Source organism: Pteropus medius, unplaced genomic scaffold, assembly GCF_902729225.1.
Source record: "Pteropus medius unplaced genomic scaffold, Ma_sr-lr_union100, whole genome shotgun sequence".
NCBI lineage: Eukaryota > Metazoa > Chordata > Mammalia > Chiroptera > Pteropodidae > Pteropus > Pteropus medius.
The window spans coordinates 6,812,167-6,832,434 of NW_024348533.1; the positions used below are offsets into that span (position 1 = coordinate 6,812,167).

General features: G+C 45.3%; 2 protein-coding genes across 2 annotated transcripts; both read right to left on the minus strand.

Moving 5' to 3' along the window:
- Window positions 1-10,522: 10,522 nt before the first annotated feature.
- Window positions 10,523-13,759, minus strand: H2AC25 (H2A clustered histone 25). The gene is given in 4 exon segments (XM_039880335.1): window positions 10,523-10,641; window positions 10,644-10,732; window positions 10,734-10,965; window positions 13,666-13,759. Coding segments are annotated over 4 exon segments (534 nt in total).
- Window positions 13,760-13,919: 160 nt separating this feature from the next.
- Window positions 13,920-19,997, minus strand: H2BC26 (H2B clustered histone 26). The gene is given in 4 exon segments (XM_039880336.1): window positions 13,920-13,939; window positions 14,050-14,351; window positions 14,353-14,393; window positions 19,875-19,997. Coding segments are annotated over 4 exon segments (486 nt in total).
- Between the last annotated feature and the right edge of the window lie 271 nt (window positions 19,998-20,268).

A 20,268-nucleotide genomic window follows, 5' to 3' on the forward strand; every position in this document is an offset into this window, starting at 1 on the left:
TTCATTTGTTTTGGTTATTTCTATAGGGCAATGGCTCCAAATGTTAGCATCCACTGGGCTACCTGGATGTCTTTGCAAAGCAGATGGCTAGGCCTCAACCAGTTTCATTCAATGGAAGACACTGTACTCTTAACAAGTTCTGAGCAATCTTGATGCTGTTGGCCCAGGCTAAGATTACAGAAAAACACTGCTCTAGGATTTCCAATGATGGTCATTGGTGCAAATTCAACACCAGAAGGGAGAGTGCAGTAAAAAAGGAAACTAATCAGTGCAAATAGCTTAGTAGTGCTACACCTCAATTGTGAAACTGCATGGCTGTGATGGGGCCTTGGAGAAAAAGATCCTTACTACCTAGGCACGTCTGGTCTGTCGGTCCACCTGATCCAGGCTCTCTTCTACTGTGCTCTCCAACAATCTCGTCAGCTCCATTAGCAAGTTCTATCTCTGTTTCATTCTCAGTATTTTAAATTCAGCTGTGATAACAGAACCCAATCACAATAAAAAAGAAAACTAAGTCCAGAATTCCATTCCCGTGGTCCCTGATTGGTCTGTCTTCATGCAAATGAAGATTCAAAATTCTCACATTTTGATTGGTCCAAAAGGCACTGTCCTGATTGGTCAGAATGGAGCCATTCTGATTGGTCAAGAAAGATGCTGACAGGAGACTATAGCTGCAGCTCTGATTGGACAGGGAAAGCCTCAATTCTATTGGTTGAAATGCTATTCCAAGAACTTCTTTATAAGGGCTGGCTCAGGTGCTAGAACACAATGCAGGCAGGTAGTTTAGTGCAGCTTACTCTCTGAGTCGTGCTTGTGTGAGCGGCCCCTGTGTAGAAATGGCTGGGAGGTTGTGTTTTTTTGTTTGTTTTTTTGTTTGTTTTTTGACCCTGGTTAACTACCAGAAGCCTTTCTCAGCAAGCAGCTTTTTTAGTCAGAGTCCACACCAGGTATTAAATACTCAAACAATTGTTTCTTTTATTACATTCTCTAACATTCCAGAATAAAAGTAACACAGGACTTTCTTGTTGCTCAAAGAATGACGTGTTTCACCACCATACACGATGCTGAGGGTTTGTGTGAGAACTACTTATTTTAACGGGTTAAAGAATCATGAATTTATTACATTTTACTAAAAGCTTACTATTTATTAAAGGAAGATAATTATCCAATATTAGTAAAAATAATTCCAGTAATGATTAGGAATTTATATATATACATTCCTGGGAATAACCCACCTTCATTCTTATGGCAAGAGTTTCTGGCAAGAGCTAGTTGAAGGGCTTCTGGGGGTATCTGCATTCTGATTGGCTGACATACACAGCTGTTTTATCCAATTGGAGAGCTGAGCTGTGGCTGCTTATTTAAATGGTCCATTGAATTGAATCAGATGTTGCATTCATCAAAGGCCTAATCTGAATGTAAGCCGTACAATTAAGACTGGCTTTGCCATCCACCTTTTCAAGGACCTGTACTGTCTCCAGTGAAGTACATTTCTGCACCTACAAGACTTAGTGTAGGTGTGGCTGATGTACAGGAGAAGGATGAAGCAGAGCCCAGTGACCTTGTGTCCAAAGCACCCAGATCTTCTCTACGTCCACTAGCTGCAAAGAGCTGCTTATTTCAAAAGTAAATTCCAAGAGCCTCCCTATTAATCCAAACTACCCAGCTAACTTTAAAATAGACTTCATATTAGCTTTTGATTGCTGCCATAATGTATTAGCTCCAATATAGCTACTTAAAACCCCTTTATTGAGTTCTGCAGACCCGAGACCAGGCATGTGACTCAGGTAGGTCCTCTGAGTCTCATGGGCTCCAGTCAAGGTGTCTTCACAGCTGCCTTACTCTCTGGGGATAATTGTGCCCCCAGGCATACTCAGGTTGTTGGTAGTTCCTTGTGACTGTAGGATGAGGACCATTTCTGGCCCACTGAGCAGCAGGCTATCTTTTCTCCTAGAACCTACTCACATTCCTTTTCAAGCTTTCCAGGCTGTCCCACCCAGCAAGAGCCATCAACTCAGCCTCCAACTGCTCCTATGATTAGATTGAGAAATGCAGGATAATCTATGTTAAGGTCGTTTAATAACATTTGCGAAGTCCCACTGGTATGTGACATAGCTTATCTAGAAGTCCTGGGATCTAAGGCATGGAGATCTTGGAGGAAGTTGCTGCAGTGTCCCTGTCACAGACTACTCTAGTCAGATTTTCCCTCGGGACCTATTTAGTTACCCATTAATCATATCCCTGAGGATATATAGTAAACACGAAGCTCAATTCCTTCCTCCACAGGTAGACTCATATGTTTCAGTCAGGTTCACACTCTCACCATGGACATTCACAGATGACTCAACAAAAGGGAATATAATAAAGCTGGAAGGTTTTTTTTTTTTTAAGAAAAATGATATGATGAAATGGGTGTGCCAGAGAACCCTAAGGCTGTCCTTTCAGGAAGAATTAGCCAAAGTCCTTACATCTAGGGCATGCACGGCCTCCGAGAAATCAGTGACATCAAGAGTGCAAAAACCCGGAGCCGCACACGCGATTCTGAGCCGGAGGAGAAGCGAAGGGGCGGGTCCGCGCGGGGAGCAGGATGGCAGTCGGCTTCCTCAGGGCAAGAGGGCGAATGCCCCACCAATTCGGTCAGGCCAAGAACTTTTGAACTGACCAACCCGGAAACGAGCCTGAGTGTAAATACGGCAGCAAGGGCGTTGGTGCTTTCTGTAGGAGGCCGGCGCACAGCGCGCTTGAGCCTCCGAGCCCACTGTTCGCTTCGGGACTGTCTCCTGTGCCCTGCACCCTATATCACTGCATCCCTTATTCTTCCATCCCTGCATGCTTGCCCCCTGTATCCCACCGCGATATCACCTCATCCCTCATCTTTTATTCCGCGGCCCTGAACGCCCGCATGCATGGACCTCTGCACTCCTGCCGCCCCGCTGCCGCCAGGGGTCGGCCGATCCTCCTGCTTGTGTGCTCCCTCCCGGTACCCCGGGCACTCAATCGCGCAGAACCCCAAGACCGAGAGTCCTGCGGTGATGGCGCCCCCGGAGGCGCCAGGCCCCCACGGTGGGTTTCTGAGGCCATCTGCCTCTGCGCCACTCCGCCCCACGCGTTCCGATCACACCCAAGGACCTCCACCGCATGCGTCACATACACGGAGAGCGAGCTGGAGCGGCGACTCGGACTCTAAATGACATCAAGCCCACGTCCCTATTTTTACGTTTCAGCAAAAACAGCCCTGCGCTCCCTCCCCGGATGGCCTCTGAAGAGGCCAGGCCTTCAAAGTCCCTTTGCAACAACCGTCGCATCCCGGAACCCGATGGATGGTGGCCCTCGTACTTGTGTTCTCAGTTTTCTTTTCTTGATAATTTCCAACCAAAGCTGGAATCCGCTCGCTGACCATTGTGGAAAAGGAACGGGTAGGGTTGTGACTTAGTGCCAGGGCACTGGGTGGCACACGCCCTCCGCCCTCTGGCTGTGTTGCTGTTGGAGCTCAGTTTTCTTCCTTCCATGCCCACTGGCTTTCCAATCACTACCGTGTGTGTGTGTGTGTGTGTGTGTGTGTGTGTGTGCGTGCGTGCGCGCGCGCGCCTGTGATGTGTTGAGGGGAGGGGGTGGGTGGCGGCGGTGGTGGTTTACATTTCATTTTTCAGTATTCACTTAGCACCCACTAGTGCCTGAACAGCTCTGAGCAGTTCGGGACGGGGATTCACAGGGAGGAAAAGCTTGCATGTAGTGAGGAAGGTGACATGTAAAGGTGAGAGAGTGTAGAGGTTTTTACACACCGAGTAGAAAGAAAGCACCAAGGTCTGAGGTATGTTGCCCAGGACGTGGTGGCAGATTTGAGCGGAAACTCAAGAGACCCTCAGGGAGGGGAGCCTGCCATGTCTGCTCTAGAGATTGTGGGAAGCAAGATTTGGAGGTAGGAGAGGGTAGGCGGCACTGGCATGTGAAAGGAGACAGTAATCATAGGTGAGGGGAAGGGGGCTCCTGCTGCCATGGAAAGATTGAGGCTTTTACCTGAGTGCTTCAGGGTCCTGAATGCTTAATGTCTCTGATGTACTTAGTGATTCTGAATATTTAGTGCCTCTGGTATATCTAGTGAGTGTGAGTTTAGTGCCCAGATGACTCGCAGTTACTTGAGCTGTCTTGGTCCTCTCATTTCTTCCGTCTTTAAGACCCACAGGCTCTACTTCTCTATATTAACACCTGCTAGGAAACTCATCCATCCACAGCCACCCCGCCGTCCCCGCCCCCGCCACCACACACACACCTTTTTCTTGTCTTTAGCAGAATTGAATGAATATTCTAAAACAATAAAGTGCCCATTCCAAGAGGTGGCAGGCTGAGTTCTGGAGAGAGGGATGATGGGGTGAGTGGGGGACAGAGAGGTGACAGGCGTGGCCTGTTTAAGAACTATAATTGCGTGTGCTTTTTGCTGTGGTGTTTTTTGAGAGTTCCTTAAATCAGGGCTCCCCAACTCCTGGGCCATAGACTGGTACTGATTTGTGGCCTGTTAAGAAACAAGGTCGCACAGCAGATGAGCAGCAGGCTAGAGAGCGAAGAATCAGCTGCTCCCCAGTGCTAGCATCACCGCCTCAGCTCCACCTCAGATCATCAGACATTAGATTCTCATAGGAGTACTGGTCCCTGGTTCCAAAAAGGTTGGGGACTACTGCCTCAAATGTTCAAGATTCTAGTCCTTTTTCAGATCGATGGTTTGCAAATATTTCCTTCCTCTCTGTGGTTTGTTTTCTCATCCTTGTCATGAGGCAACAGTTTTAATTTTGATGATGCCCAATTATCGATGTTTCCTTTTATGGATCTTGTTTTTGGTGTCAAGTCCAAGCACTCTGCCTAGCCCTGAATCTGTAGATTTTCTTCTATAATTTTTCTTTGTAGTTTTACGTTTTCCAGTTAAGTACCTGATTCACTTTAATTTTTGCATAAGATGTGAGGTTTTAGGTAGAGGTTCTTTCCCTCCTGTGGACGTTCAGTTGCTCCAGCACCCTCAGTCGTGCATATCCGTGTGGCTCTGTGTTTTTGGGTTATTTTCTTCCATCCATCTGTGTCTGTCCCGAGATACCAAACTGTCTCGATTTCTGTAGGTAGCCTTAACATTGGGTAGGATGATTCTTCTACATTCTTCTTTTTCAAGAGTTATTCCAGGGCCTGCAACTTTTCATATTAATTTTAGAATACGCTTATCTGTGCCTGCAAGAAGCCTTGCTGGGACCGTGATAGGAATCGTGTTAGAACTATAGACCAGTGTGGGGAGAACTGAGTCTTCTGATCCATAAAATACGTTTCTCCGTTTATTTAGATCTTTGATTTCTTTCATCATCATTTTGCGATTTTTCAGCAGACAAGTCCTGTATGTGTTTTGTTAGATTTATATACCTAAGTGTTTTATTTTCTTTGGGGGTGATATTACATGGTATTGTATTTTTAATTTCGGTTTTCACATGTTCATTGTTTATATGTAGAAATGCACTTGATTTTTGTATTGATCTTGTATCTGAGACCTTCCGAATTCATTTATTAGTCCTAGGAGTTACTCTATAGATTCCTTGGGATTTTCTATGTAGACAACCATATCATCTGTAAATAGAGACAATTTTACTTTTTCTGTTCCCATCTGTATACCTCTTCTTCCTCCCCACTCCCTATTATTATTATTATTATTTTGCCTATTGCAACTAGCTAGAACTTCCAGCACTACATTGCATGAGTGGTGGGGTGGACATGCTTCTTTTGTTCCCAATCTCATTCTGTATTTCAGCATTGTGTTGTTAGTGGGAGGATTTTGCAGAAGTTCTTTATCAGGCTGAGGGACTTCTTTTTCTATTCCTAGTTTCCTGAGTGTTTTTAATCATGAATGGCTGTTGGAGTTTCTCAAATGCTTTTTCTGCATCAAGTGAGATATTTTTTTCCTGTTTTTATTTTCTGCCTATTGATATGGTAGATTTTCTGTAGATTTTATTCTCAAGCAGGGGAACTGAGTTTTTGAGCATCTCACTTATATGGTAGTGTGGGTAGTAGATTACTAGCCCAGATAAGAAGTGATGGTGTATGAGTTTCCTGGCTGCTGTAACAAATTCGCATAAGCTGGGGGTCTGAAACAACAGGAGTATGCTCTCTGGGTCTGGAGCCAGAAGTCTGAGATCAGGGTGTACCAGAAGTCCCCCTCCAGAGATCATGCTTCCTCTGGGGTTCCAGGAGAGGGTCTTTCCTGCCTCTTGCAGATCCTGGTGTCCCAGTTATCCCCAGGCTTGTAGCTGCATCCCCTTGGTCTCTGCTTTCTATCACATGGCCTTCTCTCTGTGTCTCTGCGTCTTCTCTTCTGTCTCTTATCAGGACACCAGTCATTGGATTATTGTAGCTGAATACAGGCTGATCTCAAGATCCTTAACTGAATTATACCTGCAAAGGTATAATTTTTTCCAAAGGAGGTTAAAATCACACATGCCAGGCATTAAGACAGGGACATATCTTTTGGGGGGCACACCCTTCATCCCACTGTAGATGGAATCCAGGACTAGGGTTGTAGAAGTTGACACGTAGAGAAGGACCTGTATCTGATTATCCCTGGCTGGCTGTTGGTCTGGTCTCCCTGTGGGCAAGGATAGAGAGGGAGAGGTCAAAGGCAGCTTTTATTTGTTTACTTAATTGAGTTGCAGACAGATGGCGGGACCACTTACCCAACCGGGAAAGACAGGGGGAGTGCCGGCAAGTGGCTGTGCCGGATGCAGCCAACACCATCAGTAGGTACATCCAAGCAGGAGCTGGAGCCCAGCCTCCTGGGAAGATGGCTGTGTGGGCAGGGTTTGGGCCTTACTGCAGCCCTGGCTCAGATGGGCATGCAGAAAGAGGATGCCTCCAGTTGAGCCACAGAACCTGTGGTGGACGGTAGCATGCCCTTGTGCTCCTTGCATTCAGAAGTGGCCGTTACTCCACAGGCCAGGTCCAGTGACCTCCAGCACAGGGCATGTGTGACAGCGTGCAAACTGTGCCTCGGGGTTCCTGGACACCTTTTATTCTCTGGGGATGTGTGAAGAATCCCAAATTAGCCACAGTGACTGAGAAGAATCCAAGCACCCAGCTAACCCAACACCTCAACTGACTTACTGCTGACCCATTGCTAACCCCCTGCTGGCCCCAAACACCCAGGAGCCAGCCTTCAGTATGTGCATTGACCACCAGCTTTCCTGGCACCCAGGCTCTATCGCTGACCCTCAGAAGTACCAGCCAAACATTTTGAGATGATCTGTCATCCAAGACAGAACTTCAAGGACATGGCCCAAAGAGGCCTACACATGGGGCTGAGAATGAACTGAGGACAGGGGTGTGGGTGATAGAAGCAGGCCTAAGGGCAGCACGGGCAGTAGGAGCTGGTGGTGAGGGAGTAGAGAAGCAGAAGTGCCAGGACCTGGTTGCCTCGAGACCTGTGTAGTGTTGTGACCGAAATAACCAGGCCCAACTTGAGTGCTCTAATCCAAGAGACAGTTTATTAGCCAGCGGCTGTCCTTGCAAAGGAGCAGCCCCGAGACGCAGGGGCACAAAGGTTTTAAGCCCTCGATTCCATCCCCCACATCCTTAATCTTTACACAAAAGACTATATCTCCTCCATTCATTAACTGATAACTAAGAGGTGGGTAAGCAAGCAGGGGTACAGAAGCAGAATGTGTCATTGTTAAAATATTTTGTACCTATAGACAGTGATCCGGCCAGTAAATCCCTTTAGTTAATAAATTTTTAGCAGATAACTAACTAGAAGTGAGACATGGTGGTTAGCACGTACCATGTCTTATCCTTAACCTATTGTTTCTAAAGGTGAGGTCACTACAGTAGGATGCAGTGGAACCTAGCTGACCTGCTGGGAGGAAGGGCAGTGGGCAGAGGAGAATATGCAGTTTTAAAGTTTTTGCTGGTGGTGGCAGAGAGAAGCAAAGCCTTGGTGAGGCTTGGTGAGCAACACACAGATAGGTTCTGATGACCACAGTGACTGATACATCAGTGAAGAAAAACTAGATTTAACACAAGTGTTAGAGACAGACCCATACCCAAGAGAGGGGCAAGGTGGGCCTCAGGATGTGGGCTGAGCTGAGACTTGCAGACGCTGGGGTCACTTTACCTGCAGTGGGCCTGGATGTTTCTGAGGCTGGCTAGGCTGCATTCTTCCTCTGGCACCTTCCAATTCTTTTTCATCTTTCTCAGTACAGTGATTGCTCCTGAGATAATCCCAGTGAAGGGATCGTGTGATGCGCTGCAGCAGACCAGGGAAAGGCCACCCAGAGGGACTCTATGCCCCTCTTCCCACGTGGTCTCCAAGGGGTGCTGGGCAGGCAGGCCAGTCCGTCTTTCCCCCTCACCACCTACTGGATAAAGTGATGGAGACACCTAATCTCCTCTTCTTTCTAGTGCATAATGATCTATTAGTTTTTTTCTTTTTTTAAATCGAGGTGAAATTCACATAACATAAAACTAACCATCTAAAGTAAACAATTCAGTGGCATTTAGTGTATTCGCAGTGCTGTGAATCCATCACCTAATTCCCAAACATTTTGTTACCCCAGGAGGAAAGTCACGCCCCATTCCTCCCTCTATCCCCAGTTCCTGGCAATCACTAATCTACTTTCCATCTCTATGGATTTGTTTATTCTAAACGATCCTTAGAAATGGGATCACACACCCTGGCCTTTTGCATCTAGCTTCTTTTCACGGAGCAGTTTTTGAGATTCATCCATGTTGCAGCATGAATCAGAACACCACTATTGTTTATGGCTGAATAGACCACATTTTGTTTATCCGTTAGGGACACTTGGGATGTTAAAAATAATGCTGTGAACATGGGTGTATGGGCATCTGTTGGAGCTCTTGTATACAATACCTGGGGATAGACTTGCTGAGCCCCACAGTGCTTGTCTTGTGGAAGCAGGCAGCTTGGACATATGATTGGATTTTAGACTAGAGTTGTCTAATAACTTTCTGCAAGGATGGTGATGTCCAGTGTGTGGTAGCCTCTGGCCAAGTGTGGCTAGGGTGACCGAAAAATTAGGTAGCCCTTGTGGCTTGTGGCTGCATATGGGACAGCTCAGTCACAGAAGAGAGGGGAAGTGGTGTCTGAGTACATCTTCTACCTCCCAGCTTCCCTCCCGACACCGTACTTGAGAAATTAAATCAACAACCTGAAGCTCCATCTTAATGTTTGGAATGCCTAAGCCCCTGCCCCAGAAAAGGCTTCCTTCAGTACCTCCATAGAATGTGAGGGATACGATGACCTATATTGGTATCAACATGTGAACGAAAATTTACACGAAAACTGAAGGCCATCACTGGGAACATGCTGGCTGCTCAAGAAGGCACTGGAGTCTAGAATGGTCCTTGGCAGTTTGTTTCCTGAAATTGGGCCGCTGGGCCCACTTTCTTCCTTCCCACACTGCAGAGAGTCCGGTGTTTCCATCCATACAAACACCAATTGCCTATCGGTCTTTGGCAGGAATAGTTTTGTGGTGCTGGGCTATGTTCTAAAGAGTAGCAGATGGCTGGCTAGCTCCAGATGGTTCTAGAGAGCCCTGGTTTAGTAGACTTAATTTTAGTAAAACAATTATATTTCTGAATATTGTCTTACTGCTTATACTTATAATATTAATGACAATAACAATGATAATGACAAGAAAAACAAGTGCCAAAGTCTTTTTTTGTGCCAGGCATTGTTTTAGGGATTATCTGGGAGCAACTCATTTAGCCCCTCCATAAAGTAGGTGCCATTTACATTCCCGTTTCTCAGCTGATTTTGCAGGGGCATCTCTGCAGAATGTGAAGTTAACAGTCATCTTCTGAAGCAGCCACAGAAATACATCATCTGGTCCTAATAATAGTCACTTTACATTTACTAAGTTCACAAAACTAGTTTCCCTTATCAAACTCTGTACAAATTATTTTATTCCGATATTAACAATTTAAGAGGCTCTTTGACCATTCCAAATTGATAAATTCCTTTAATCAATTATGGTTTCCTTAAAAAGTTTATACCCCCTTTAAAAATCTCTCAATACCGAAAACACCTATAGCGAAACGAACCTCAAGATTTTAGAATTTCCAACCCAATAAATCTGATCGTAGTTCCGATGGACTCTACCTATGATCTCTACAAACTACCACCTCAACTCACATTTTAAATGGAAACCGTAGTTTATCATAACTTGAAACGGCAAATTCTAAAGATTACGAGTATTTAACACCAGATTAAAAGTCTATACTCAATGTCTAAATGTGACCAACTGACACTTTGGGGAATTATAAATTACCACTGGTATCTTCGAGATGGGTGGCATTGAAATCCCGCGAGCTGGAGGGAGACTCTCGGCAAAGGGCGGTGTCACTTCCGGCTAGCACTCCCTGCAGCAAAGCCCGGAGCCTGCGGCGGCCTAGGCGCTGCCCGACCTTCTCCCGTAACGCACAAGAACACGCTAATGCAGCTATTTTCTCGATACTGTGAGTGGCTCTTAAAAGAGCCTTGGTGTCACGGAGTCCCCTCGGCGCAAGGCCGTTCCCCGCCCACTTCGCAGCTTCCCTTGCCCTTGGCTTTGTGGTGGCTCTCAGTCTTCCCGGGCAGCAGCACGGCCTGGATGTTGGGCAGGACCCGCCCTGAACTATGGTCACTCGACCCAGCAACTTGTTGAGCTCTTCGCAATTGCGTATGGCCAGCTGCAGGTGGTGAAGAATGATGCGTTTTCTTATTGTCCCGGGCCGCATTACCTGCCAGTTCCAATATCTCGGCTGTCAAGTATTCCAATACTGCTGCCAAGTACACAGGGGCGCCAGCGCCCACGCGCTCCGAGTAGTTGCCCTTGTGGAGCAAGCGGTGAACGCGACCCACAGGAAACTGAAGGCCTGCGCAAGACGGAGCGCGACTTAGCTTTGGCGCGCGCGCAGCATCCTTCTGCTTGCCGCAACCTGACAGCTCTCAAATACGACGTGAAAAATACAAGAACCAGAACCTAAAACAACGAGCCTGCCAGGCCGCCAGTCCTTTATATAGGAACCGGAGGTAGATGAGCTAGCGCCGTCCGATTGGATGGTGACGATAGCCAATCAGAAAAGGAGTCGCCATCCCTTAATTTGCATGTGACTTTCCCAGTGATGACGTTGCAAAGAGTTTGAGCCTACCAGAAACTGAGAACTCCTATCCTTGATTTGAATACAGGACACATAAATAGGGTTGCTCCAAGTCATAGTTAACTGTTGTAGACAAATATATTCTCGTCGTTGGTTCTTCGATAACGTGTTTTTGCAAATCATGTCTCCAAAAGAAGTGAGTAGAGGCAGGCTGGGCGGGTGGGGCTCCGTGTGTGGGGCCGGGGCCGGGGCCGGGGCCGGGGCCGGGGCCGGGTGGGGAGGGGAGTCACCCTGTGTACTTTGTCACAGCGGCTGGAAGCCCCCCCCTCCCCGCCCCGCCAATTCCTTTTTCCTGAAAGAGTCCACTCCAAAAGCATTTTTAAAACCTTACACATTTTAAAATTGGCATTTGATATATTTTTGTAGTTAGTTGAAGTAGTTGCAAGGGTGGAAATCCCACCATATGACATTTTAAAAAACAAAATGGACACACACATTGGCCCTTTTGGAATATGAATTTGGTACCATAATTTATAAATTATACGATCAAATTATTTGGTAACAGCAAGATATTTTATATGACCTTGAACTCGTTTGCATTCTACTTCTGCTTTAGAATTTCATTCTAATGTAAGATATATATTTTTTGACTGTTTTATTATCTACCACCTTTCTCTACCAAAAAAGTATGTAAATTGATATTTAAAAATACGTGTAGATGACCAAAACTTAGTGTTTAAAAAATCATCTGGACAGTACCCAATTTTTAAAACAAATTTGGATAATTATGAAACAAAAAATTTTAATAAAATCTGTCTCTTAGTGAGATGGATGTTGTCCCTCCCTCCTTCTCTGCCTCAATTAGTTCATGCACCCATGGGCACATATAATATTGCTGTGGTTACAATGAAAGCAGTATATAGCAGCATTTCTTTTCCTTTGTATTATTTTACAGACATATGCTCTGAAACAGGTATCTACAAAAATAAAGACCTAAGAATGGAAATTTCGTCAGGTGTTTTACTCAATTCTTTGCTTTCTTAGTAAAAATCCAACAATTAAGCAGTGATGTCATCAAAAGTCAACACTTTTAATTTTCAGAGATATCAAATTCATATTCAAAACTACATGGATCCGGTTTCAAGTTCTCAACCTTCTACCAGATCGACAGTCAGTATCTTAATCTCCACTTGTAGTCACATGAAGCTAGTCTCACAGATCCACGTAATTCTCTATTTTAATGAGCTTAAAATCTAGGTTTAACAAAATGAAACTTGTCTCCAACAGTAGGCAACAACACTGCTTAGTACCAAAAATTAGATCAAGAAGCAAAATGAACATTATATTAATTCCCAAATACAATTCTATAAAAATAAATTTTGCTGTGGATAATGTAAAACATCGGTAAGTTTCGCAGTCCTTTTGCCTCCTCTGACATACAGAGTTAGCTTGAAGTAAAAAAGGCTGCCTCTACTTGCCAAACAGTTGAGTGGAGACTGCATAGGCACAGAATGGGCCGGATTTGGCCCTCTCCTCCCACATGAATCTTGAGAGGCAAAGTGATAGTCCTATTGAGATTTTATAATCAAGGAAATAGAAATTTTATACAGAACACATGTCTATATTATTACTACAAAGAAACCTTAAGTGTTATGTTTAATTGAAGGTTAAAGTTCACCAAATATTAAGAATGTGTAGATGCTAAGAGAATCTTAAGACTCAAGGGCAGCATTCTCTGGGTCTGAAATAACCGAAGTAAATTCTTCCTAAAGATCTGGAATAGGCATTTCACTGGTATCCATTCTGACATGCATTTAAAAGACTCTCCTCCCCCATCTCAGAACTTTCCAGTCAAATTTGCTAATAGCGGAGTAAACCAAAGATTTTGCAGAAAGGAAAACTTACTTTAAGAAGAAACTACAAATGCAAGACATAGATTTGTTATGTAATAAGTTAAATGTTGACCAGTGCATGGTGGTCACTGAGATGATATGACACACACCCCCTCCCCCCAGGGAGCACGAGTCAGACAGTCATTGTCCACCTAAGGGATCAGAGCCACCAATTCAGGAGGCGTTTCCCTGTTGGCAGACTGGGATCCGGAGGGTAGATTAAGAGGTTGAGTGTTCTTCCTGGTTTAGGAGTCATCAGTACTGGTGTTTTTTAGTAATGACTGCCTAGGCCCCAGTCAGGCATGCATGATTTAATTATTAAATGTCACACAGGGAATATAATACTAGTCTTGCCTATGACTGTTTTTTTTTTTTTAAAGCTATGTTTATTACAGAACTTCTTTTACCGGTTACTAGGTTTACGTTAAAAAGTATACACATTTTGGGCATAAAAATCCAATTTTAAAGATTGTAGCTGAGAATGAGCCTAGTATGTGCGCCCGCTGTTTTGCTTTCAGACAGGAACGCCTAGTGCTCATAAGGTGCCTAAACTCGAATGCTGCTCAAATGTTTTTGACAAACTTTTGGTGGCTAGTCACGAGGATGGCCTTAAGCACCACCGCCAGGGCTGTGTAACAATCCCTAGGGCTCTCACCGAATGTCACATCCAGAGTACCCCAGCCTGACTCACGAGGAGACATGAGGAGAGGTTGGCATGAGGCATTCATGGAGGAATTGGCGCTTGCCATGAGCGGACCGGACAGCGGACTAGTCCACGCACACAACGGGTAGGGCTGCACTCTCCCGGACTGCTGGCTGGAGCCGAGGCTAATTGATGGGTCTTTCAGGGAAAATGTGCCTCAAAGAAGGGATCTTTGCTGTTCTAGGACTTGCGCACCCCCACATGGCTCACTGCAGCTCCACCACGACTTTGACGAAACAGCACATTACAAGCAGATCAAGCGGCACGCTCCATTTCCAGCTGGGAGAGGTGGCTCTGAAAAGAGCCTTTGGATTTCAAGGCGCCACAGTGTCCCACTTGGAGCTGGTATACTGGTGACAGCTTTGGTGCCCTCGGATACGGGATACTTGGCCAGCTTCCCCGGCAACAGCAGGCACATGACCGTTTGCACCTCCGAAGACGTGATGGCGGAACGCGTGTTGTACTGCGCCAGGCGGGAGGCCTCGCTGGTAAAGCGCTCGAACTTGTCTTTCACTTACGAGTTTATGATGCCTGTATTCGGGTGCACTTGCTTCAGCACTTTGCACACGTAGGTGGAGTAGCTCTCCTTGTGGCTGCATTTGTGCTTCTTCTCCACTTTCCGTGCCTTAAGTGTTGCCCTTCTTGGAGCCTTTCTTCGGTACCAGAGCCGAGCGAGAAGGCTACAGTACGGGAAAACAGCCACCAGCAAAAAGTGGAACAAGGCGGAAATGGGACCCACGGAAAGGAATATGGTGCAAATAGTGCTATTTATCATCTCCCTATTCAAATGAAGGCTCCAAATCTTTACACTCTGATTGGACAGCTGGCCGAGCGCTTTCCGGGACCTGAGGAATTTATGTAAATAGCAGATGCCGCTCCTTCTTTCCTGTTGGACTGTAGTACAACCAGTACAAAGGTATGTCTGCTGCTCACAAGCAGTAAGGTTCAAAACTTTTGTTGTCACCCGTGGGAGTGTCTTTGTTTATTCACCGTGGCTGGCTATAGCAAAAAAATAAAATAACTGGAAAGGAAGTAAACCGTTTTAACCCGCGTCAGCACCTTATTTGGATAGACGACGGCAAATGGGGGTAGGGAGACAGCAGTGAGGGGGAGCATTTCTTTCAGAGGCTTAAGGTTCAAGGAAGGGGAAATTGATGCTTATTCAGCGAGGGACTGCGAATGGCTGCTTCCAATTTCCTTAACCATTTCTTTCCCATCATCTTCCCAAACCCTGCAAAGGCCAAAGAGATAAATTCCTTTCAGAATTCAAGAGTAAAGACAAACGATGTTTTGAGAAACTGAGGACATAGTATTGAAGATATATTAAGGTGCTGACATTGGAATTGTAGCATCAGGGCAGACTTACTGGAGAGAGGACTTGTCTGGGTTTCAGAGAAAACACTAGTCCTTACGAACCCCTTTGAAATGACAGCCATATGCTAAGTGCTCGATATGTGAGCTCTCATCCAGTCTCCTAATCCCCCCAAGGGTTAGATACTATTAACGTTCTCTAATTACCTATAAGAACACGGGCTTATGGAACTGATAAAATATAAAGGAGACATACTAAAAATTTTAAGTTTATTTGGGTAAAAATTGATTTGAATTGGGCAGCATCCAGTCTAGCAAATAGAAAAGAGTTCTGAGATGCTGTATAAAATGAAAGCCTATAGGCAAAAGGGAGCAGGAACAGGGAAGTCATACTAGGCAAAGCGGGTTAGGTATTACAAGTTGCTTTCCTTTAAGGGATGGCAGGGGTTTCTCATGCAGATACCTCACTAGTGCTGATCAGGCAATTTCTAATTGGTTTAAGATTCCACTTCTGAGGGAGCTGAAATTGAAAACAGGCTAAGTTTCAGATTGGTGATATGAGGCTTAGTATAAGTGGCTCCAATTTGGGCCTGTTTTATTGTTTTTAACAGAAGTCACCAGTCCCTTGTTAAATTAATTCCTATATATACAAGGTTAGGTTCCCTTATTATGTTAACTTCCAAGATAGAAATATCAGGTGTAATGAATTCACATTTTTCACTTATTTTATTGTCACCTAGGAGGCTTGTTAGAAATGCAGAAGAATCTTGGGCCCTATCCCAAATGTATTGAGTCAGAATCTGCATTTAAATACATTCATATACACTTTACAGTTTGGGAAGCTCTGGTCTGCAGGTCATTTACCTGGCTACCATCCATGGCATTACCCAGACTGGCCAGGGGATGTAGTGGTGTCCCCGGTAGACAAAATGGTTCACCTAGTTCAGAGCAGTTAGCACTTTGCTTTCAAGATACCAACATAAGCAGTACCTTCTACATGCAAGTCCATCCTCTGAGGTCCATTGGGCATCTTGAGATTGTAGGTCCCCTGAGCTGCTTTGGACATCCTCAGCATTAACCATTTTATCTATTTACTTTAAAAATATAGAGTTGATTTAACAAACATTTCTATACAGCTCATTATGAGCTAGGTAACCTCTTAATAAATACTTGATTCAACTTAGTGCTAATAACAGCCCTTTCAAGTATGCACTATTATTAACTCCATTTTACAGATAGGAAGCAAAGGGCTGAAGAAAATATGGCTCATGTGAGACAGCTGATGAGGTGGTGAGCTGGCCATGGAAGTAAGGCCGGCTGGTGCCAAGCTCCCTGCGAACCACCACCTAGATTTTTTTTTTACCTTTTGGGTGTTAAATTTCATTTCGAAAAGGAAATAGCACTTAAGATGTGGTGTGTAGAAGAAAAATATTAACAAAATTAAAATGGATTGCTCTGTGTTTAAGTTTTTTTGGGAAAAAAGTCAGAAATCTTAAAATTTCTACCAGAATAGAAACATTGAAAGTACTATAGATGAAATTAATGCTCAATTCCACAATTGCAAATTCAGTTTATTTTTTATTCTTTGAATTCAAGGCATCTTAAGAAAATAGACAATAGCTTGCTTCTGGATCATTTATTCAAATTTATTTTTATACCAGAGACTCGTTAATCACTGTATAAAAATTATTAATGTCACTCCATCTCCCCATCCCCAGCACCCCTGGGAGAGGGCTGAAGCCTGATGTCGCATAGGAGGTTCACTCAAAGCAAAAACCTCTTTCCTTTCACTTGTGGATCTGATTGGCACAAATTCTCTGGCTGCAAGCTGCCTTCTATTCTTAAACTCAGTTCTGAATAGGTCTTTCTGTCTCAGTGGATGCTCATTGGCGATTAGATGTTGAAGGAGTTAACACCTTTATAATGTTGAGGAGGAAAGACTTTCCCTCATTCCTGGGTTGGATGCCTGAGTCTATGACGTCAACAAACAAAAGTCAGATTAACAGGACAAAAGTTATAAACATTTATTCAATTTTAACATTATGGCAAACGGAATCACAGGGTGAAAAAGGTGAATACCCCCCAAAGTGATGAGATTTGAGAGTTTACAGTATGTCTTAATAGGGGAAGGGGAGTGGGGACATAAGCCTCTTAGGGAAGAGTAAATGATTTTAGGAAAAATGATTGGGCCTTTAGGAGACTAGGTGGGAGGAATGACAGTTTGTGACAAAATCTGGATATGGCATGGACTTTAGTCTCCTCCTAGGTAAGAGTCAAGCTTCCCTGGTTGATAAAACTCCTGGGAGGGGATTGCTGGCAGTTGAGTCCATTTTGGAGGATCTGTCTTAGGCAAATAAGGTAGATTCAGAGAAAGCCTTTCCCAGCATTTGTAGTTTTTCTAGTGGCTTCAACTCAAAATAATCGATATACCAATGCGGCATATTTTCAGGTAGCGTGTTCTGAACTCCTTCACTAGCAAAGGTGTTTGTCACAGAGATCTGAGCTTGAGGTTTAGGGAGGGGGTGGTTGGGGGATGTCGCATGACAGCAATATGATTTGCAGGGCCCGGAGCAAAATGAGAATGTGGGCACCTTGTCCAAAGACTATAAAGAATTCTAAGAGGGCCATGGCAGAGCACGGGGTGCTTCTCAGGGTGGCCCTGCTGTAGTCCCATGAGCTGGCCCTGGATGCCCCTGGGCCTGTGCCTCATGAAGGAGGAAGGCATCCTAGGCGTTATGCATCCATGGTCCCCCTCCCCCTCTGTGGGATTGCAGGTGAGCATTTCTAGGAAGCACTTGGGTAAGAAGTTGTCCTTCTGCGTATGTGCTAAGATTTGGGAGTCGATCTGCCCCATATGGAGGCTATTTAGTGCCAGAAAATCAGGAGTAGAATCTCATGGGCTAAATATTTGTGTACCCCCAAAATTCATATGTGGAAACCTTAACCCCCAAGGTGATAGTACAAGGATGGGGATTTTGGGAGGTGATTAGGTCATGAGAGTGGAGCCACCATGATGAGGTTGGTGTCTCATCAATGAGGCAGGAAAGAGCTCAATGCTGATTCTCCTTCTCCTTTCTTCCCCTGTGAAGACACAGTAAGAAGATGACCAGCTGCAATCTGGAAGGGGGTCCGAACTCATCCATGCTAGTACCCTGATCTCAGACTTTCAGTCTCCAGAGTTGTGAGAAATAAATGTTATTTTAGCCGCTCAGTCTGTGGTGCTTTGTTCTAGCAGCCCAAGTGGACTAAGGCAGCCACTGGAGTCAAGAGCAATGTGATGTTTCGACAGATGGAACAATATAGGGCAAGCTTGAGGTTTCCAGAAAAAAAAAAAAAGAGACAGAGAGGGAAAGAAAAGGTGAGTGAAGGAAGGAAAGAAGAAAGAGGGTGGGTTGGGGACAAAGGCAGAGAAAAGGCAGAAAAAGAAGAGAAAAGAATCCATGGCCTGCAGCTTAGCCACCTGGGACAGACAGCTGTGCTTGTAATGGCCTAGAACAGGGCCACGGATGGTATCGGTCCGTGGCCGACCAACACCTGGGCCACAGATGGTATCGGTCCCTGGCCTGTTAGGAACTGAGCCATACAGCAGGAGGTGAGTGGTGGGTGAGAGAGCGAAGCTTCATCTGTATTTGCAGCCTTTCCCTGGTGTTAGCATTACTGCCTCAGCTCTACGTCAGATCATCAGGCATTAGATTCTCATAGGAGCGTGAACCCTATTGTGAACTGCACATGTGAGAGATCTAGATTGTGTGCTCCTTATGAGAATCTAATGCCTGATGATCTGAGGTGGAACTTAAGCGGTGATGCTAGTGCTGGGGAGTGGCTGCAAAGATCAACGTTAGTGGAGAGGTTTGACTGCACAGAGACCATAATAAATCAATTGCTTGCAGACTCATATCAAAACCTTATCAGTGAGTGTGGCAAAAAATAAGCCGGATCTGGTGGCAGGCCTTATGGTGGCAAGTGAGTTGATGTACTTCAATTGTACAGCTACATCTGGTGGCATCTGATTCTGCATTATGATAAGTTGTATAATTATTTCATTATATATTACAATGTAATAATAATAGAAATAAAGTGCACAATAAATGTAATGCACTTAAATTGTCCCAAAACCAATCCCCCGCCGCCTCCTGGTTCATGGAAAAATTGTCTTCCACGAAACAAACCCCTAGTGCCAAGAAAAAGTTGGAGACTGCTGGCCTAGAAGAGCAATTAACTTAAAAAGGAGTTTGGATAATAAAAACAAACAAAAATAAACCCCAAAACATACCCCCATCCTCATCAGTTCTAGACTGCAGTGCCTGGTGCTGGTAGCAACTGAATGAGCATGAAGAGTGCATTTCACCTACCTGGGTTCTCAGCAGCATGGTGATGCCATCCTTTTCTACTAAGTTAGGGATGATGTGCACTCACCTCCCTCCTCATTCAGTAGAGTCCCTGTAAATTCTCTCAAAGAAGCATTTCCTATAAATGAATCATTGCAACGGCAAACAACCAATACATTGCTTCCCCTCGCCCCCCCTTACCCAAAGGAGTGCTGATTCTCTCCTTATTGGAATAGCTAATGTAACACTTGCTACACGTAGAGTCTGCTGGGAGGGAGGGCTGCCCGGAGGTGGTGCCCTGCAGACTTACACAGCACACCGCCAGGGCTACTGTGGATGCGTTTTAATCATTGGCATTGAGAGCCCTTGGAAGGTGGTGGTAAGATCACAGGGTGTGCTGGGGAGCTCCGGAGAGGAGATGAGCCTCACCAAACGTCTACAGTTTTGGAAAAAATTGCAGGGCAGCCTTTGTTCTCTGGACAGCTTCCGGCGTGCTCTGGCGGACATAGGCCGTCCTCTCACTGCACATGGGATGCCCGTATAGCGGTGGCTGAGGATCTTTCTCTCCAAGGCCCTGCCCAGGAGCGGGTACCCGGGCCCCTGGGCCCCTGCGTAGGACCTGGAATGAAACGTGCTGGCCTGCATCTCGCCCAAGGTGACAGGGGGTGTTCCTTCCCAAACGCCCCTGGTGGCCAAAGCGGTTCCTGTGCCCATTTCCAGTTTATTTCAGCAAACAGAAAAGATAAAGTCTGCAATCAAATCTCAGTGGCAGGTGTGAATGAAGGACAGGTGACCACAACTGCGAAGGTGGGAGAGGGCCAGGAAACCAAATCTGAGAGGCAGCAGCCGGCACTGTGATGGACGCACAGCCAGCCTGCAGACCGTGTGAATGCGTTTGGGTCTAAGCGCCAGGCAG